This window comes from Petaurus breviceps, unplaced genomic scaffold (genome assembly GCF_028583685.1).
Source record: "Petaurus breviceps papuanus isolate PSGF00001 unplaced genomic scaffold, PetGlider_PUasm1.0 90574, whole genome shotgun sequence".
NCBI lineage: Eukaryota > Metazoa > Chordata > Mammalia > Diprotodontia > Petauridae > Petaurus > Petaurus breviceps.
This window is the reverse complement of record NW_027187277.1, coordinates 4,397,349-4,419,814: the sequence shown is the minus strand read 5'-3', so window position 1 is coordinate 4,419,814 and position 22,466 is coordinate 4,397,349. Positions and strand designations below refer to the sequence as shown.

Sequence of the window (22,466 nt, the reverse complement as noted above, 5' to 3'; positions counted from 1 at the left end):
TTGCCCTATTGTCTTCAGTGGGGAAAAAAAAGTATTAAGTATTTACCTTTATATGCTCATGGTACTCTATTTCTGAAACAGTGCATGTTTGTTTCTTTTTTCTTAAATACACTGCTTTGGGTTTAAAAGCAAATGTATTCCTGTGTCTTTAATGAAGAAATAGTAATAAGATCTCTAGTTCAAATACAAATCTTAATTTAATAGAGAACTGACTCTGTAGAATCAAACAGCTATGAAAACTTAAAATAGTAGAGGAAGCATGGCATAACGAATAGAGATAACCTTACAGAATCAGGGAGGGTTCAAGCCCTGTCCCTCTCTGTCTCTCTTAGACTGACCCTGGGCAAGTCACTTGAACTATCAATGCCCTAGGAAATTCTCTAAAATTATAAATCTAAAAGAAAATGCCACTTTGCATTGACAGAAGTTTATCTTGGGGAAGCACTTTACCACTAATGAAATCATTGATCCAGTCAAAAATGAAGTAAAACAAAAATCATGAAGTAATGGTACTGAAATATAAACTTTTGTCTTAAACTCAGCTGACATCTTACACTGGGATTAGCTTTTTTTAGATTTTTTATTCACCATCATATCAATTCAAAATAAATGTGCTTTTAAAACTTAATGGATAAAGACGGCACATTAAAAATTTACCTAATGGGGGCAGGCTAGCTGGTGCAGTGAATAGAGCACTGGCCCTAGAGTCAGGAGGACCTAAGTTCAAATCCAGCCTCAGACACTTAACACACAAAAAACTAGCCGTGTGACCTTGGGCAAGTCACTTAGCCCCAATTACCCTATCTTCCCCCCTCCAAAAAAAAAAAGGAAAAAAAAATTTACCTAATGTACCTGATTGTGAAACATATGTCAGAAAAAAATACCCACCTAAATAATATAAATTTTACAAAATTTTTTTTCCAGTGACATGCTGAAATCTGACAAGAACAAATATTAGTCAGAAAAAAAAAAACAAAAATCACCTAATATACAAACATGAGTGTTTTTAAAGTTAGATACAACTACCATGAAGGTTTGAAATGGTTTTCTAGGTTTCTTGTAGTATTTACAATGTAGGATGTGTGAACTGTAAAGTCAAAATTCTCAAGACACTTAGGAAAATCTGAAGTCACAAGGTAAGCCACCACAGGGAAAGGAAAAGAAACACAACATAAATTTCAATGCCTTTAGGCGGTTCAAGACTTAATCAGGTACAAACTCCAATACAATTCAGAAACACTTCAAGGTTTTCTGTAGGTTTTTTTTATTACATAAGCAATAAACTTTCAACATATAAACTTTTAGATATAACAACTCAATAAGGTCTATCCATAAACCCATGCTCAGAGAAAATGTTATCAATAAATAAATCCCCTTCGAGTGATTTCTTGAGGCTTTTTCAAGAGAACCATAGTTACAACTTTCAAATTGAATGCTGTAATTTAAAAGCAATTGTTAATTGTAAAAAACTTGCAGCATTCCACTACTGAAAAATAAAGTTATTTATCAAGAAAGTTACAGTATTAGTTTCAATTCTCTATTAACTCCTGACAAAGAGATGTTGCCAAGCAGAAATCCTCATATAATGTTCACTCCTAGCTGTTACAATCGCAGGTTAGGTTTCAGTAGTGATGTCCACATACTCCTATTGAGAGAAAACACACACAAAAAATCTAGTAGTCAAAAACAGAGCCAAATAAAAGCTAATAGTTAACCCACACCCTTGTTTATGCCATAAATCTTCATGACGAATATTCAATTTACAAAGTACCATCCTGACATTTTTGAAAAAAAAAAAACAGGGCACACAAAAGAGGAAAAACACCATTTAATAAACAAACTAAAAATATAGTATAAGACAGGCTGGCAAGACTGAGAAAATACTAAGGTCTCTACTAGATTGTATTAATAAGTTAATAATAAAAAAAAGGACTCTGCCATGTGGGCCTCATGATCAACCACATCACCAGGAGTCCAACTAAAGTTGCTGAGGCTTGGAAATATCCCTGTCATATAGGAATTACTTCCTGAATCCTAGTCTTATATTTCAAGCAAGAAACCCAAATGGCACTTTTCCATCCTACTATTGGCACCTATTACAGAAACCGTGCTCTTATTCCCAAGGAATAAACAGCCAGAGCTCTAATACTGTTTTTTTTTCCCTCCTTAATATCATTTTTACTGTAGTTCCTCATTGGAAAAAGATGATTGGGCAAGCTGCTTACCTATATATTCCAGTTTCAAGATGCTCTAGCAACTAATATACTAGTACTAATAAAAAGACTGGCTGTGAGTGATGGGCACAGGCACACGTTTGTGTCTCACCTACTGTGCCACCACAGTGTCTGGAATTTTTTAAAAATCAAAGTTGTGACAAATTTCTCTTGGACAGGTAGAAGTGGGGGGTAAAGGAGGTAAGGAATGAATGACGACCTCTGACAAAAGCCAGGGGGAAAGGTACAGGTCAGTTGGCTCTGACAAGAGGTGATAAGGCAAGCAAGGCTGCCATGGATTGCAAAAGCCTTAGCAACAGATGCTCAGGATCTCTGAAGGTATCATTAAAGTGGATGAATTGTAGTACAGGAGTGCCATTAATGAAGTCTTATCATTACTATCCCACTATTTAGAAAACAAATATTCATTTGGTTTTATTTGTCACATTGTCTTTCTTCCCCCACCCCTCCCAACTCAAAATAAAGATTTTACAGTAGACTGTTCTTGATGACTGTTTCAATATTCTCTGTGGCTCGGCATAGCAGTACAATTATTTTTCTCATATTAAAGTCTAAAAATGTCATGGAACATCTAACCTGACTGAAGGCAAAGAAGCTCCTAAGGGAACACATTTTAAATGTTTGTTAACAATATATTATGTGTACTTGGATTATAATACAAAAGAAGCTTTCAGTAAGAAAGACGTCAGTTAACAGAGCAGAATTACATGAATGAGACCATGATTCAAGTATAATGAATATGAAAATCTACACTACGATAAAAGCTGAAATACTAAATTGCTAAAACACGAGTTGGAGACAAAGTCACGCAACTTAAACAAGTGGAAAAAGTGGAATGGCACATTTTTTGGGGACACTTAAAAAATTAAGAACGCATATCCTTACCTGTATTACTAGCACGCACCTTACATAATTACAACTGAAAGAAATTTAAAAGTTGATTGATTTTTTTTTTTTTTGCCATTTACCTGTCTGGAAAATTTTAATTTCAAATACAATGATGGTGGTTATTATCTCATTTTTATCATTTCTATATGAACTAAAGACATTTTCAGAATATAGACTTTACATCTGTATAGCAGACATTGTCATCTTTATCCCTCTAAATAAATATGATTTTAATGTCAAAGGACTACAATGCATTTGATTTATTTGTTGGTTATAAAAAATAAATAAGCATTTTGCTTCAGAAAACAAAGTCATTTTTTTCACTAGAAGTCATTTTAAAAGTTAATTCTAAAAAGGATCTTAAAAAAAATTAGTTGGATTAGTCCTTCCTATGCATGGTCGTGCTTCTACTGTTAACTTCATCACACTGCCCATTTTACAATATATAACTTACCAAATGATTTCTACCTATGTGTATATGTACATATGGATATATATGCAATATATTTACATTCTTTCTTAGCAATACCTGAAATTAATTCCTTTCCCCCCACTCATTCATGAAACTCTTATCTCATCACTAATTGGCCACAACCCCATGGTCTCCACTACTCTTTGTATTAATTCACATTATTTCACACCTCAATTATGGTGATTGACTTCTAAATCTGACTGTTCTTTCTCCTTCAAATCTCTCTTGGTGCTGCCCCCCCCCCCCCATGTATCTACCACCCACCTTCCTCAGGTTAATACAATTAAAACATTATTTGCCACATGTCATTCCCTGGCTTAAGGCTGCTTACTACCTAATCAATTAAGCCCAAATTCCTCAAATGGCTTTCCAGATTCTGGATAATCAGACTCCATTGTAGCAAACTTGATTACTGCCTAACATGGAAACTTGGCTCCCAAACTCTGTATATCTTTCTCAGTATCCAAAGTTCAGATTAGTTTTCACCTCCTCAATGAGTCCTTCACTAATGACAACAGGCTACTAGGATTTCTCCCTTCTATGAAGTCTCTATGCATCCATTATCTATATTGCAAAATTTAGAAATTAATTATAGTCTTGTTGACTATTTTACACATCTGTTCCACTGAGGCACAGCATATTATAGTGAAAATAAAGTTGGACTTAAGATTCAGGAAACTTAGGTTTGAATCTAATTCACAAATCACAATCTTAGAGACTCAGCCTCCTGAACTGTAAAACTGGGATAATAATATACATACTATCTACTTTGAAAGGTTGTACATCTTAAAAGCACAACATGTGCATTATTGCCATCATCATTTTCACACAGAGTTACCAAATATGCTCTTACAATAATGGGGGCAAATTTTTAGAACAGACTGCTTATCAGAATGGAAGCTGACGCTGGCTTTTAAAGGTCTTCTCAATATAAATTCAGTCCTTAAAATAATAAAGACCTCCCAAGTGCTTCCATGAAACCTCTGAAGGAGGGATATGAAAATTCCCTCACCCCATAACTCTTTCTGACAGTTCACAAACACGTGGAACAGACACCTTATGTTTATTTTTTACCTCTCTTAAATTTATCTTTTGTAGATATTAAATTTAGCCAAGCCTAGGTTCAAATTCAACTTTTATGCCTTTCAGAAACATACAGTTACATGTTTTATATGAAAAAAAAAATGTCTCGGGAAAATAGCACTCAGTCAGTAGCTATTCCCAAGTTTTTTAGGCTGCCTGAGCATTTATACAGTAAAAATGAAATACTTACCATTCTGACCAAATCCATTTTCTACAAAGGTGGCAAGTGGGTAATTATATAGAGCTATGTACATTTGATATATGGGAAGTTAGAAAGCACCAAAAAAAGCCCTAAAAATAAATTTTTTTAGGAAAAATTAATATAGATATATTTTTTTAATTTAAAGATTGTTTTCTTGAGAAATGCAATTCAAAACAACTCTGAGGTACCACATCTCACCAGTCAGATTGGCTAAGATGACAAAACAGGAAAATGACAAATGCTGGAGAGGATGTGGGCAAATTGGAACACTAATGCATTGCTGCTGGAGTTGTGAAATGATCCAGCCTTTCTGGAGAGCAATCTGGAATTATGCCCAAAGGGCTATAAATACTTTCATACCCTTTGATCCAGCAATACCACTCGTAGGGTTATATCCCAAAGAGATCATAGAAATGGGAGAAAGACCCATATGTACAAAAATAGCAGCTCTTTTTGTGGTAGCAAAGAATTGGAAATTAAATTCCCCATCAATTGGGGAATGGCTGAACAAGTTGTGGTATATGCATGTCATGGAATACTATTGTGCTATAAGAAATGAGGAGCAGATGGCCTTCATATTTACCTGGAGAGGCTTATACAAACTGATGCTGAGTGAGAAGAGTAGAGCCAGGAGGAATTTGTACACAATTATAGACACAACATATGTGTGATGACCAACTCTGATAGACTTGACCTCCTCTCAGCAATGCAGTGATATAAGTCAATCCCAAAAAACTCATGATGGAGAGAAATATGTGCATCCAGAGAAAGAACTAGAAAGAACTGAGTTTATATCCAGATGGAAGCAAAATACCTGATCTTCTTCCTTCTCTTACTTGGTTTTATGTCCTCTTTACCATTTTTCCAGCTGGTACAATCCGTCCTTATAACCTGACATGGATAATGTGAAAGTATTTACAGATCCTATACTTGACTATATGCCGCCATGGGGGGAAGGGGAGGGAGGAGAACAAAATGTGAAAGTCAAGGAATTGTGGAATTGAATCCTGTAAACTAAAAGGAAACAAATTAATTTTAAAAAATGCTAATAAAAATAATAATAATAAAAAAAAGAAAACCTCATTTGGGGTTTTCTTGGCAAAGAAAAAAGATTGTTTTCTTGGGGCGGCTAGGTGGCACAGTGAATAGAGCACAGGCCCTGGAGTCAGGAGGACCTGGGTTCAAATCCGGCCTCAGACACTTAACACAAAAACTAGCTGTATGACCCTGGGCAAGTCACTTAACCCCAATTGCCCTCCAAAAACAAACAAACAAAAAAAAGATTGTTTTCTTAACTTTGTACCTTCTTTTAATTTAAAACAGTACCCTCAATGTAAAGGTGAGACTTACTATCAAGTGTCAAAACAAACCAAAACCTCAAACTAATATTACAAAACAATTCAGGCTTTTTTTTTTTTTTAATGTTGAAAGGTCTTGGTGCATTAGCTTATTCCATGTCTAGTTCTAATTACTTTCTAAGCCTGCTTATACTACATTTATAATGGTGGCTTGGTTTCTGTGTTACAATACTTACAAGAACTAGATTAAGGCCAAGTTCATGTCATCATTATGATGATGGCTCATAACATTAATGACTTTTGATTTGAAATATATTTACAAGGGATATGTAGTTGAACTCCACCCCCCCCCCTCACCCCCAACCTCTTCCCACTACCTTCTGGTCAAGTATTTCTAAAACAAAATTCACATCTTACTAAAGGACTCATTTCAGTCATATCATTATGTTATAGTAACAGAATTTTTATAGAAACAAAAGTACAACAGATTATACAGTGCTATCACTTATGAAATGGTCTTATCTTTTTTCATTTACATAAGGTGATTTTATATATTCCTAGATTTTCTAGGAGACAACTTAAAATTTAAAAATACAACTAAAATAAAGAAAGTAAGATCAAGATGATAAAACCACAGAATAAAAGATTCTATTTTAGGGGAAAATAAAAAGATTTTAAAACTTAGCCTCTATTGAGTGAGAATTTGGCTAATTAATATAAAACTTATTCTAGTGAATGGGAGAAAATTTGGGAGTAATGATAACTAAAGTCAAAGGATAACAGCAATTTTAACTCTTCCAAATACAGCATTTACTGAGGACCTATTAGGCACAAGGAATTCATGCTAGGTGCCAGGAATACAAGGAAAAAGTAAAAGAAAACATTTATTAAACTCTATGTGCAAAACACTTTGCTAAATGTTGATAATGCAAATAGATATGTCTGTACTCTCATTGAGCTCACATTCTATTGGGGGAGACAAAACAGAGGTTTCAGATACAAGACAGTTGGAGACAACTAATGGCTCTCAGGGTAGAGAAACAAAACAGACAGCAAATTTACCTTTCTCAATGTCATTTCCATTCATAAAACCATTAAGAAAGATTTTATTAAGCTCAGCAAGCTTACAATGGAAAGGGGGGGCAAAACAGGGGGCCACTGGAACAGAGGGAATGAGGCAGGACACTTGTGTAAGACTATGTGGTTATCCACTAAAAGTGAGAGAAACAGTCCCGCATCCAGTTCCAGTTCTGTGCCACCAAAAGTCATTTGGGACAGGGACCTAGGCTAGCTAACCAGGAACTGCCCAGCTTGGAACAAGGCTGAGATGCTTTGCGATCAGAAGAGAGGGAGACAAACATCAACACTTTATGAAGACCAACTTTGATAGGCTTAGCTGTTCTCGGCAATGCAATGATCTAATGATCTTAGACAATTCCAAAAGACTCATAATGGAAAATGCTATCCAAATCCATAGAAAGAACTATGGAGTCCGAGTGCAGAACAAAGCATACTATTTTCTTTTTTGTTTGATTTTTGTTTTTTCTTTCTTGTGGTTTGCCCTTGTTTCTGATTCTTCTGTACAACATGACTAATGTAAAAATATGTTGACAGAGAGAGAGAGAGAGAGAGAGAGAGAGAGAGAGAATAATTAATGGGAAAACATGAAAAATATTGAAATGACCAAAGATTTCAGAGAGAAGCAATCTCATAGATCTTGAACACAAGCAGATAAACCAACAGAGAAGACGTTAGAAACAAAAGGAAATACAACCTCTAAATCTAGTAAAAACGTTCAAGCCCCTGTAAATAGATACAGCCTAACAAGGGAAATTGATTCAACACCTGAAGAGACAGAATAGGGGGTAGATTTTTGAGAAGACAACTACAGCATACTGTTCCTAAATAGTTTTAAAAAAAAAAAACAGTAAATGCCTTCATGTAACCTGAGACTTCACAAAAAGACAGGGAGATGTCACAGTGAGGTCCAGCCAGGAAAGTCAGCAAGGAGCTCAGAGAAAAAGGCTAGAAGACATAAAGCTGTATCTTGATCAGGAAAGCTATGCTGGGGATGAAACACCACAGCAGCAGCTGAGCTGAGGAAGCCTCAGAAAAACAGAAAACCATGATAGCACCCTAACTAGAACACTGCAAAGCTCTGACCTGGGACACTGAAGCCTGGGATCTGAACCTCATCGAAAAGAAGGAAAAATAACACACCCCAAAACGTTCTAGTACTTTGTATACACAGTGAATAATCTCTTTTTTGGGGGGGAGTGGGGAGGAGACAAAGCAATTGGGATTAAGTGACTTGCCCAAAGTCATACAGTTAGCAAGTGTGAAGGCCCCATTTGAATTCAGGTTCTCCTGACTCCAGGGCTGGTGCTCTATTCACCAAACCACCTAGCTGATCCAATAACCTCTTTTTATTGGTATAATTTTGGCTTCATATAAAACAAAATTTTAATTGTAAAATATTAAGTGCCATTAGAAAATTTACAGGGCATATCTTTGTTGAATTATATTTTACAATGTTTCACAGAATTACATTTTCAAGAAGAAAGTCTTTATAATGAAGATGTTTATTAAAAACCTTTGAATAATGTGCAAAAAAAGGTGGGACAGCTAGGTAGCACAGTGGATAGTGCACTGGACATGGAGGCTGGATGACCTGAGTTCAAATCTGCCCTCCGACACTTACTAGCTATGTGACCCTGAGCAAAAGTCACTCAACTTCAATTGCCCCCCCCCCCCAAAAATAGAAGCCCAGAAAATTGAGTCCATGAACAAATAGGGTCTAACCACTTAATGCAAAACTGTAGAAGAAGACAGATCCTGGGCTTGGCTCAAAGCCTTAAATAAGCAACTGACACAATCAAAATGATTAAAGAGAAGAAGATGTCAAATATGGTGAAGAAATATTATGGATCAAAAGATGCCTCAAAGGAAAACCCAGCAGAGAGTATTTCCACAATAAACAGCATAAAAGCGGAGGGGAGAAAACAAAAAGCCTTAGACACAAGGACTATAAGTCTACTTGGAAGAATAAAGCATGAGGTAAAATTGAAATAAGGGCTCTGGAGGGAAAAATACAATGGAAGCAGAATGAAGAACTTGGAACTCCTAGGAGAAAGAAAACCTTCCCAAATAGGGAATACTCTGAAAATTAGGAGGAAAAAAAAGAGACATGACAAGACAGATAAGAAAAATATTGATACTAAATGAAAACCTGCCTCAGACAGGAAACTTCTTCCTTCCCCACCCCCAAATATTTATTTTATTTATATTTAGTTTTCAACATTCACTTTTATAAAATTTTGAGTTCTAAATTTTTTCCTCCTCCTTCCCCAAGACCACATGCAATCTGATACAGGCTATACATGTACAATCATATTAAATATATTTCCACATTAGTGATATTTTGAAAGAAGAATCAGAACAAAAAGGAAAAACCACAAGAAAGGAAAAAAAAAGAGAAAATAGTATGCTTCAATCTGCATTCAGACTCCATAGTTCTTTTTCTGAGTGTGGATAGCATTTTGTATCATGAATCTTTTGGAATTATCTTAGATCACTGAATTGCTGAAAAGAGCTAAGTAAGATGGGAAACTTCTTAAGACTTTTCTTCACTTAAGATACTCTTAAGAGGATTCTAGGAAGATGACAAAATACATCAGAAAATTCCAAGCTCTCCAGATTTCCCCCACATACAAGGTAAAATAGTGCCACAGGAAGAACACAGAACAGTAAAAAACAAACAAGAGAGCTGGGGCAAAATAGTAGTCTTCCCAGGACAAATTTAAGAAAAATCCCAGGAATGAGATTTGGTTCCTGTTAAGTATAACCACCTCCAGCTAGTTGTGAAAATAGCAAGCAGTAAGTACTAGGGGTAGCTGGGTTGGGAGGTAACATGGGCCCCAGTCACAGGAATTTTCACCTCTTGAACAGTGTGGGGAGTTGGGCATCTGAGAGGAGGAAAAGTGAGGGAACCTTTCTACTGATAAGGGATTCCACCCCCAGCTGTGCTGCCAAAACATGGCCCTCAGTGAGAGGAACCAGTGCATGCTTTAATGCTGAAGCTACAGGGTGGGGACTCTGTGGCCTGTGGACACTTACAGGAGGCTGGAGTTCTTGGTTTTGCTTCCAGGGAAGAGGGGAGAACTGAAGGAGGTTCTGGGATCAGAGGCCCCATTCCCCATATCTCAGGAATAGGGGTGATGACAACAAGTTGCCATTAAAAAAAAAAAAAAAGGGCAGGCAAAACCCAACCATAGAAAGTCACTAAGAGAACAGACAAGACCATGGTTCACTTTCAGAGAGGCTATTGAAGTAAACGAAGCTTCTCTTGCCTCCAAAACTGAAGTCAAATGGTAAGAATTTATAGAAGAACTTAAAAAAGACTTGAAAAATCAAATGAGACTAAGAAAAACTAAAAAAGAAAATAAGGACAATCCAAGAAAAATAAGAAGGTTATGAAAAGCAGCTGTGGTGGTCCAGAATTATCAACACATAGATGCTAAGGACAAAGTGAGAGGTCACAGCAGTTTGGACTTTGGGACCCAAGTTGGGAGTGAGTCGGCTTTTGCCCCCAGGGCCAGAAGCCACTGAGGGCTTGTAATGGGAATGTAAATTTAAAGATCTTCCCTGCCCCTAGGCTAAAGTGCACCTGGAGCCTGGGGTGTTTTTCAGTAGATACTTCTTGATTGGCCAGTGAGTCAATAAGGTTGTTACATTCTCTGAGCCTGGAGAAGGGTATATAAACCCTGATTTGAGGCTTTGTTTTCGGGCTCACTTTGAGAAGTGTTCTGTGATTTGATGAAACTCTGGGCTGGCCGTTGTCCAGAACTCCCCAGCTTTGAAACCCTGATGTTGTTTGGTATGGATGTAATGGTTGGACAGTTTGGGAATCTGTCTACTTGATCTGTTTCTGTCTTGATAATTCTGTCTGTTGTATATTCTGAAGTTCGGGGTGCTGACCTTTTCCCCCTGAACTAGGTAAACGATACATATGTTTGACTGATTAAAGTAAGCTTGTTAACCCATTTTGAGTTGCTTTCCTTTAACAAAGCAGATCTAAGAACCTGTGTTGGCAGACACTCTGAGGACGCTTGGGGTGCTTGCTGCCACAGGGCTGCAGCAGCTGCCGCCACAGGGCAGCTTCAGCTCCTGGCCTGCAGAGTGTAGGGAGACCAAGCGATCAGTCTGAGGGGTAATAGCTCTTGCTTTAACCTGCTTGGACCTGGATTGCGCTCTAGGGTGGAGGTCCTGGGGTGTGTGACCAGCTTAACAGACTGTGTGGAGGCTTCAGAGAGGGCACCCAATTAAAACCTCCAGCAGCTGAGAAAACCCCAGCACTTGGAATGAAACTCCCCGCTCTGGTGGCACAGTCCTACCATGGCAAAAAGCCCAAAAGTCAAGTAATTGAGTGGCAAAATGAGCAGGCAAAGGAAGCAAACCAAGCAAAGCAATCCAACATTAGACTCCTATTTTGCAGACAAAAAGGATCAAAGCATGGAACAGGAGGAAGACAGTGAAGTCAGAACCCCTGCACCAAAAGCTTCAAAGAAAAATACGAGCTGGTTACAGGCCATAGAGGACCTTAAGAAGCAGATAAGAGAAGTGGAGGAAAAATTGGGAAGAGAAATGAAAACGATGCAAGAAAATTACAAAATGAGAGTCAACAGCCTGACTGAGGAAAATCATACTTAAAAGACAGACTAACTCAAATGGCAAAAGAGGCTCAAAAAGGCAATGAGGAGAAGAATGCCTTAAAAAGCCAAATTTGCCAGATGGAAAAAAGAATCTCAAAAGCTCACTGAGGAGAATCATTGCTTCAGAATTAGACTGGAGCAAATGGAAGCTAATGACTTTATGAGAAATCAAGATGCTGTTAAACAAATCCAAACAAATGAAAGAATAGAAGGCAATGTGAAATATCTCATGGGAAAAACACCACTGACCTGTAAAATAGATCCAGGATAGATAATTTAAAAATTATTGGACTACCTGAAAGCCATGATCAAAGAAAGAACCTAGAAATAATTCTCCAAGAAATTCTCACAAAAACTGCTGATGTTTTAGAACCAGAGGGCAAAACAGAGGTTGAAAGAATCCATCAATGACCTCCTGAAAAATATCCCAAAAAGAAAACTCCTAGGAATATTATAGGTTCCTGAAATTCCCAGATCAAGAAGAGAATATTACAAGCAGTCAGGAAGAAACAAGTTGAATATTGTGGAAACACAATCAGGATAACATAGGATCTGACAGCTTCTACACTGAGAATCAAAGGGCTTGGAATATGATATTCCGGAGGTCAAAGGAGCTGGGATTAAAACCAATAGTCACCTACCCAGCAAAACTGAGTATCCTGTTTCAGGGGAAAATATGGTCATTCAGTGGAATAGAGGACTTTCAAGTATTCTTGATGAAAAAACCAGAGCCGAATAGAAAATCTGACATTCAGATACAAGAAGCAAGAGAAGCATGAGAAGATAAACAGGGAAAAGAAAACATAAGAAACTTATCAAAATTGAATTATTAATATCCCCTACATGGAAAAAAGATAATCGTAACTTATGAAACTTTTCTCAGTATGAAAATAGTTGAAGGGAATAGAAACACACACATATGTCTATATCAGAGAGTATAAGGGTGTATGAATACATATGTGAATGTTTGTATATATGTTTACAGGTGTACTTAGATAAAGGGCACAGGACCGATTGAATAGGAAGGGATCATACTTAAAAGGTGAAATTAAGAGGTGAGAGAGGAATATAATGAGAGAAGATGGGGAGAGACAGAATGGGGTAAACTATCTCATATAGAAGAGGCAAGGGAAAATGGTTACAATGGAGGGGAAGAATAGGAAGGCAAAAGGGAATGGATCAACCTTATTCTCATTGAATTTGGCTTGGAGAGGGAATGAAATACACACTAAATAGGGTATCTCACCCTACAGGAGAGTAGGGGGGAAGGGGATGAGAGGAGGGGTGATGGAAGGGAGGGTAGGCTGGGGGGGAGGGAAATTGGAAGCACCCACTTTTGAAAAGGGATGGGATCAAAGTAGAGAATAGAACAAGTGGAAGGTGGGATAGGAGGGAGGGAAATACAGTCAGTCTTTTACAATATATCTACTGTGGTATTGTTTTGCATTAGCTATACATGTACAACCTATACTGAACTGCTTATCTTCCCAGTAAGAGTGGGTGACAAGGGAGGAAGGGAATGAATCTGGAATTCATAGTTTTAAAATCAAATGTTTAAAAAAAAAAAATATATATATATATATATATACACACACACACACTATTATTAATACTATTTTCCATGCAATTAGGAAATAAGATATACAGGCAATGGGGCATAGAGATCCACCATGCCCTACTGGAAAAGTTGAAGAGGGTATGGGAGATGATGTGGGAGAGAGCAGATTGGAGGAGGGGATAATCTCTGGGACTGTTACTTTGGGGTAGTGGGTAGCGGAAAAATGGGGAGAAAATTTGTAACTCAAAATCTGGCGGAAATGAATGATGTAAATCAGAAGTTAATAAAGCTTTTGAAAAAAGAAAAAAAATTGTCCTGAAGCATTAGAATAAGGGGGAAAGTAGAAACAGAAAAAAATCTATTGATCACTACCTGAAAGAGATCCTATGAGAAAAACCTACAGGAATATTATAAATTCTGAAATTTCCAGTTCAAAGATAAAATATTATGAACAAGGAAAAAAACAATTTATATAAGGAGGTGCCACAATTAGAATCACACAAGAACTAGCAGTGGCAACACTAAAAGACTGCAAAGCATGGAACACTATATACCAAAGAGCAAAAGAACTTGGGCTTCTAACCAAGAATATCATACCCTGCAAAGTTAAACACAATCCTAAATGAAAAAAAAAATGACATTCAATGAATTACCAGATTTCCAGGATGACATTCATTGAATTACCAGACTTCTAGGATTTTGTTGCAAAGAACTGAAATCAACAGAAAATTTGACATACAAGATCCAAGAAAAATGTAAGGTAAACATCAAAGACTAATTGCACCAAGATTAAGAGGGAAATGGAAAATTTTTACAACCAGTGTCTCTGATAAAAGCCTTATTTCTAAAATATACAGAGAACTGAGTCAAATCTTTAAGAATACAGGTCATTAAAAAAAGTAAAAAAAAAAAAAGAATACAAGTCATTCAGTTTTCAGAAGAAGAAATTAAAGATATCTATAAGCACATGAAGAAATGCTCTAAATCATTACTGATCAGAGAAATGCAAATCAAAACAACTTTGAGGTACCACATCTTACCAGTCAGATTGGCTAAGATGACAAAACAGGAAAATAACAAATGCTGGGGAGGATGTGGAAAAACTGGAACACTAATACATTGTTGGTGGAGTTCTGGACTGATTCAACCATTCTGGAGAGCAATCTAGAACTATTAAGAGCTATAAATAAGTGCATATCCTTTGACCCAGAAATACCACTTCTAGGGTTGCATCCCAAAAAGATCACAGAAATGGGAGGAAGACACATATGTACAAAAATATTTATAGCAGCTCTTTTTGTGGTGGCAAAGAATTGGAAATTAAGGGGATGCCCATCAATTGGGGAATAGTTAAACAAGTTCTGGTGTATGAATGTAATGGAATACTATTGTGCTATAAGAAACAAGGAGCAGATGGACTTCATATTTACCTGGAAAGACTTATACAAACTGATGTTGAGTGAGAAGAGCAGAACCAGGAGAAATTTGTATACAATTTCAGACCCAACATATATGTGACGACCAACTTTGATAGACTGGGCTTTTCTCAACAATGCAAGGTTATAGACAACTCGGAAAGAAACATGATGGAAAGAGATATCTACATTCAGAGAAAGAACTACAGAGTTTGAATGCAGATTGAAGCAAACTACCTGCTCTTTTTCTTGTTTGGTTTTGTTTCCTCTTTCCCGTTGTTCATTCCATTGGTTATAAACCTTCTTTATAACCTGACTACTCTCTAATGTGAAAGTATTTACAGATCCTATAGTTGACTGCATGCTGCCATGGCAGGAGGAGGCAGGGAGGGAGGAGAGGGATGAGGAGAAAATTTAAAACTCAAGTTGTGGAACTGAATCTTGTAAACTAAAAGTAAAAAATTAATAAAGACCCAAAAAAAGAAAAATAAATAAATATTTGTTGACTTAAAAAAAAAAAGATTACAGGCGACTCAAATTAGGCCAGACTGTTTACTTTTTATATAAGAAAATGTATGTTAAACATAAATCATATGTCTAAGACTGTTATTAGTAATTGGGTAGCCTGAAGGAAAGACTTGGGTAGAACTAAAGTGTAAACCATCTAGGAAAAGGTAAAAAGAGTAATTATCTTACACAAATGAGATGCAAGAGGAATAAATGACACAGAGGAGTTAGATGGAGGTGCACTGGTAGTTCCAGAACCCTATTCTTATCAGGAGAAGGGTCCAAGAGGTAACTATCTATCTATATCTATATATGTGGGTATAAGCTGAGAACAGGAAGATAATGGAGTAATCCTTAGAGGGGATGGGTTAAATGATAGGGCAAAGTAGTGGGCAGAAGTAGAGGAGGGAAGTCAGGAGGGATAGGAAATAAGAGATACATACAAACAAAATAAAGAAGAGGAGTAGAATTTATGGGGGGGGGGGGGGGGAAGAGGTAGTAATCATCATCCCAGACAAAGTTAAAGCTAAAATAGATTTAATCAAAACAGAAAAGTTACACTATGTCAACCATGTTAATCAATATTGTTTTAGACTATTTGAAATAATTAGGCAGTATAAGGTTGTAATATTATTGTGGAGTAGGAAATTATAAATATACACAAGTATTATAAGTATCTATGTAAGTGTATGTTTATGCATAATGTATATATCTATAATATCTCTGTGTATGAGGATATACATGTATGTTTGTATGTCTATATATGTATGTGTGTGTGTGACACATAAATACATCTGCACTTAATTGTAGCCTTCTTGGGGGTGGGGGGGGAGAGGAAAAAAACAAAGTAAAAAGAACAGCAGAGAACAAAAGAAAATGTACAAGGAAGCAAAGAAAGATGGATAGCTGTGAGCACAAGGTATAGTATTTATTATGTAGGTTTTCTTGAAATGGAAATTTATTGCTGTATTTTGAATCGTATGTTCTATTGTGTACATGGCAATGCTTTTTTCTTTTCTCATTTCGTATTTAAGTTCTAAAATTTAAATTTAAGGTAAATTTAAAAAAGGTATTCTCTTAGCATGACCATTCTACCTACAAGTGCTTTTAGTTGCTTCAAATGGCTACTACCTTACAAGAAAATAGAAATCTTCCTTGTCTCAAGTAAGATATGTCCTGCTTTCAAGATTTCCTTGTTGTTAACGTCTTTCATATACCATTCTAAATGCTTTGTGTTTGAGCCCCTGCTTTACCTTGACTGACCTGCAGCTCTCATTTCAGGCTGTCAAAGTCTGAGAGCAACTGGACTTATCCAGCCCAGCCAAGAAACACAGCACTAGGACTAATGGGTAGAAGTTACTGAGAGAAAGACGGAAGTTCAATACAGGTAAAAAACAGCTGAAGAATTTATATCTGTCCAATAACAGAATGGGATATCTTGGGAATAAGAGCAATAGCTAGCATTTCCATAAAATTTTAAGTTTTGCAAAGAACTTTGCATCCGTTATCTCACTTACCCCTTACCCAAACCCAGGGAGGCAGATGTAAACAACTAGCTGCATTTTTCAGGTGAGAAAACTGAAGCAAAAATAGGTTGAGTGACTTCCCTAGAATGAAAAGCTAATAATTACCTAGGGTAGAATTCAAATTTGGGTCTTCTTGACTCCCAGTCCACTTGCATGAACTTGCAAGACCACTGCCCAATGCATAAACTATCACCTATTTCCTATTGGGGAATAGTGAGCTCCTCATTATGGGAAATCTTCTAGCACAAATGATGGAAGACCACTTACCAGGGAAGTTTTAAATGTAATTCATTGCTCTACATGTGAAACCAAATATGACTTATGAGGCCCCTTCTAATTCAGTGCCCATGGTTCTGTTTCCTAATATCTTTCACTTTAATTGAACCATGACCAGTGGCCTACTTTGATCTCTGGAAATGGTACAGTATCTGGCTCATTTCTGACTTGCTATCTTACTCTGACTAGCCTCAGGTATTTGTATCTTGTTTTGGTTCCTGAACGCTTGTTTGAATTGCTGTTACAGATTACCCTTTACCTCTACCTTATGAATGTTTCTTGGCCCAAATCCTCTTGCTCCCTTTTGACTCCCCATTCCTCCTTTACCAGCCTCTACAAAATGCCTACGTAGCTAGACTGCACAGAGGACAGAATGCCAGGCCTGCAATCAAGAAGACTCTCATCCTGCAGAATTCAAATCTTGCCTGACAATCACTATGAGACTCTGAGTAAGTCACTTCACCCTGTTTGCCTCAGTTTCCTCATCTGTAAAATGAGCTGGAGAAGGTAATGGAAAGTCATTCGAGTATCTTTGTCAAGAAAACATTAAATGAGGTCACAAAGAATTGAACTTGACTGAAAAACAACTAAAGTGAACAACAGACTGAACAACATAATTTTTTTTACATCTGTCTTATTCTTATGCCTAGAACTGGCAAATGAACTCCTAATTCTTCCACTATTTCACAATCTTGCCTTTTAATTTATATTCCGATATTGATGATGGGTCTGTGATGTACTGCTATAAAGTACTGTACAAAATCCGTCATCAGAAACAGCAAATGTATTGTCAAGAAAAATACTCTCATTTGCCAAATCTTTGTCTGTACCCTAAATACATCATTTGCAAGAAGGTAGGGAATATATTTTATCAAGAAGCCTTATAAAATTGTGGTTGGTCTTTGCATTGATGACAATTCTAAAGTCTTTCAAAGTTGCTTTTTTAATACAGTAATAAATAACATGTAAAAACATTAATATACCGAAATGGGCTATTTGGAATTACTAAGCAATAAACTAATATTGGGTACAAAATGAAGTTTTCTTCACATTTTCCTCCCGAATATCATCCAGTTATATGTCCTAGGCCAACCCACTTTTGTGAACAGCATGTTACCTATAGTGATTTCAAATGAACAATGTATGTAAAAGCATCTATTTCATACTAAGATCAAGATGAATGATCAATATTTGTGAAAAATCACTACATGCCAACTTTTTTCTTTTTTTTTTGACCCAGATTTATGATTCATCAGTATAGGAAACTCCTAGTACGGAAACCCTCTCCTGCAGTACAGATTACAAGCTCCTCTATAGCTTAAAAGACTCATAGAGGGCTGTATGGATAACTAAGAAATAAAATGATATGTCCATGGTTAGAATGTACATGTTAGAAGTGCCCACACAAGAGACTTCAAGACCAGCTCTGCAATTTAATATACCACGCAACTGCCTCTCACCATCTTTCATACCCACAGAAATAGCAGGGCAACATCTGAGTATGGTGAATAAAATGCCATTTAAGAATCTCAAGGAAGTATTCATTGAAAACCTCAAGCTCAAAAACCCTGAAGGAGCAAACTGGCAGAGTAGCAGCAAAGGAAGAATAGAAGGTTCCAAAATTCTGATTTTTTTTCTTTTCCATAAACACAAATTTGAGCTATATAGCACATCAGATATGAGATCCTTGTCCAATGGCCTACAAGTAAACTTGCTGCTAGAAAAGCTGAACTGTATAAATCTTGAAATTCGTCTATAAATAGAACAAGAATAAAACTGTAGTTAAATGGAATAAAGACTCACTGGTAAGTCACTGGTACTTCTAAGGGAAAAAAAGTAGTTGATAGTTTATTTTATTATATGTGCAAAGACTAAGAAAATAGATTTTAAAAATCATTTTCATTTTATTTTCAGTTCTCAATTACTTCCCTCTTTCCACCCTCTATAGCAACCACAGAAAAAGCAAAAAAGAAATACTCATTAGATATGAGGTCATAAGACATTTCAACATTAGTCATGTTATGAAAAACAAAAACGAAAAATTTTAAAATGCTTCCACAAGAACTAAATCATTGGTTCTCAATGTGGAGGTCAGTAGCATTTTTCATCATGAGACCTTTGGAATTGTGACTGATCACTGTATTAAGTAAAGTTTTTCAGTTGATTATAATATTGCTGTTACTGTTAAAATTATTCACCTGGTTCTGGTCACTTCACTTTGTAGCTGATCATTTAAGTTTTACTTCATTTAAGTTCATTTCTCAGGTTTTTCTGAAACCATCACCATTTCTTACAGCACAATAGCATTTTACTCAGGTTTAGCTACTTATGCTTCTTGAGTGTTGTACCTGAATATCAAGTTTTCTATTTGGCTCTGATTTTTTCCACTGTCAATGCTTCAAAGTCTTCCATTACATTAAAAATCCATTTTCCTCCCAATAGGATTACACTTGGTTTTACTGGGTAGGTTATTCTTGGTTATTAGCCTAGTTCTTTAGCTTTTCAAAATATATTACACACCCTCTACTTTATCAGGGTAGGAATGGGTATTGTATTTTGTGTGGTCTTTTCTGTAACTAATGAGGATAACTATATGATTTTTGTTCTATATATTACTGATATAGTCAATATGCTTATAATAATTTTATGCTTAATATTTTTCTAACACTGAATCAGCTCTGAATTCTTGTTATAAATCCCACCTGGTCACAGTGTAGACCTTTGTGATATACTGTTGTAACTTTCTCGCTAGCATTTTTTAATTAATTATTTTATTTTTAGTTTCCACTATTGACTTCCATAAGATTTTGAGTTTTGAGTTTTCTCCCCATTCCTTCTCTTGCCCCACCCTAATCCAGCATGCAATTTGATACAGGCTCTATGTATATATTTATATTAAATTTATTTTCACATTACTCAGATTGTAAAGAAGAATTAGAACCAATGGGAGAAATCATGAAAAAAAAAAACAACAAAGAAAAAAAGACATAGCAAATAGTATGCTTCAATCTGCATTTAAACTCCACAGTCCTTTTTCTGGATGTGGATAGATAGCATTTTCCATCATGAGTCACTTGGTGTTGTCTTAGATCCTAAGTAGAAAGAAGTCTATCAAAGCCAGTCATTGCACAATGTTACTGTGCAAAATGTTCTCCTGATTCTGCTCACTTCACTCAGAATCAGTTCATGTAAGTCCAGGTTTTTCTGAAATCTGCCAGCTCATCATTTCTTATAGCATAATAGCCTTCCATTACATTCATATACCACAACTTGTTCAGCCATTCCCCAAATGATGGGCATCCCCTCATTTTCTAATTTTGGAACACCACAAAAAGAGCTGCTATAGATATTTTTGTACATGTAGGTCATTTTCCTGTTTTTATGATCTCTTTGGGATACAGACCTAGAAATAGAATCGCTGGATCAAAAGGTGTGTGCAATTTTATAGTCCTTTGGACTTAGTTCCAAATTGCTCTACAGAATGTTTGGATCAGTTCACAACTCCACCAAAAATGCATTAGTGTTCCAATTTTCTCACATCATCTCCAATATTTACCATTTTCCTGTTTTGTCATGTTAGCCAATCTGGTGGGTGTGATGTGCTACCTCAGAGTAGTTTTGATTTGCATTTCTCTAATCAATAGTGATTTAGAGCATTTTCTCATATGACTATAGAAAAGTTCTGAAAACTGCCTGTTCATATCCTTTGAACATTTATCAATTGGGGAATGATTTATATTCTTATGAATTCGACTCAGTTCTCTATATATTTTAGAAATGAGGACTTTATCAGATATTGCTTGTAAAAATTCTTTCCCAGTTTTCTGCTTCTCTTCTAATCTTGGTTGCGTTGACTTTGTGCAAAAATTTTTCAATTTAATGTAATCAAAATTATCCATTTTATATTTCATAATGTTTTCTCATCTTGTTTGGCCATAAATTCTTCTGTTCTCCAAAAATCTGATGGGTAAACTATTCCTTATTTTACCAGTCCGCTTATAGTGTTAGCTTTTATATCTAAATTGTGTGACCATTTTGACTTTATCTTGGCATATGGTGTAAGATGCTGGTGTATGCCTAGTTTCTGCCATACTATTTTCCAGTTTTCCCTGCAGTTTTTGTCAAACAGTGAATTATCAGATGCTGGAGTCTTTATCAAACAGTATATTACTGTGGTCAATGACTACTGTGTCTTGTGTATCTAACATATTCCAGTGATACACCATTCTATTTCTAAGCCAGTATCAAGTAGTTTTGATGATTATTGCTTTATAATACAAAAGGCCTACCACCTTCCCTAGCATTTTTTTTCATTCATTAATTCCCTTGATATTCTGGATCTTTTTTCTTCCAGATGAATTTTGTTATATTCTCTAGCTTTATAAAACAACTTCTGGTCGTTTAATTGGTATGGCACTGAATAAATATATTAATTTTGGTAGAACTATCATTTTTATCACATTAGCTTGGCCTATTCCTAACTCATGTTTTTCCAATTATTTAGATGTGATTTTGTGTGAAAAGCATTTTGTAATTGTGCATGTATAATTCTTGGGTTTGTCTTGGCAGGTAGACTCCCAAATATTTTATAACGTCTACAGTAACTTTAAATGGAATTCCTCTATCTCTTGCTGTTGGGCTTTGTTAGTAATATACAGAAATGCCGATGATTTCTGTGGGTTTATTTTATATTCTGCAACTTTGCTAAAATTGTTTATTATTGCAAGCAATTTTTTACTTGATTCTTTAGGATTCTCTAAGTATACCATCATATCATCTGCAAAGAGAGATAGTTTTGTTTCTTCTTTGCCTATTCTAATTCCTTCAATTTCTTCTCTTATTCCTAAAGCTAACATTTTTAAAAATACAATAGTGAATAACAGTGGTGATAATGGACATCCTTGTTTTACCCCCAATCTTACTGGAAATGCTTCTAGCTTGTCTCCATCACATATAATACTTCCTAATGGTTTGAGGTAGATGCTACTTTTTCATTTTAACAAAGATTCCACTTAATCCTATAGTCTCTAAGGTTTTTAATAGGAATGGGTGTTGCATTTTATCAAGTTTATTTTTCTGCATCCATTGAGACAATTATATGATTTCTGTTAGTTTTGCTGTTCATATGGTCAATTATGCTGATAGTTTTCCTAATATCAAACCAGTCCTGCATTCCTGGTATAAACCTTACCTGATCATAGCATATTATCATCCTGTTAAGTTGTTGTAATCTCTTTGCTAATATTTTATTTAAGATTTTTGCATCGATATTCATTAAGGAAATTGGTCCATAATT

At 35.9% G+C, this 22,466-nt stretch overlaps 1 protein-coding gene across 4 annotated transcripts in view; it reads right to left on the bottom strand.

Moving 5' to 3' along the window:
• Window positions 1–1,247: 1,247 nt before the first annotated feature.
• BCLAF3 (BCLAF1 and THRAP3 family member 3) overlaps window positions 1,248–22,466 on the bottom strand; it is a 108,058-nt gene continuing 86,839 nt past the window's right edge. For all 4 annotated transcript variants that reach the window (XM_069063452.1, XM_069063455.1, XM_069063454.1 and 1 more), the window contains exon 13: window positions 1,248–1,645. In XM_069063452.1, coding sequence (XP_068919553.1) covers window positions 1,616–1,645 — 30 coding nt within the window. In that variant the 3' untranslated portion in view covers window positions 1,248–1,615. The remainder of the gene's footprint in view (window positions 1,646–22,466) is intronic.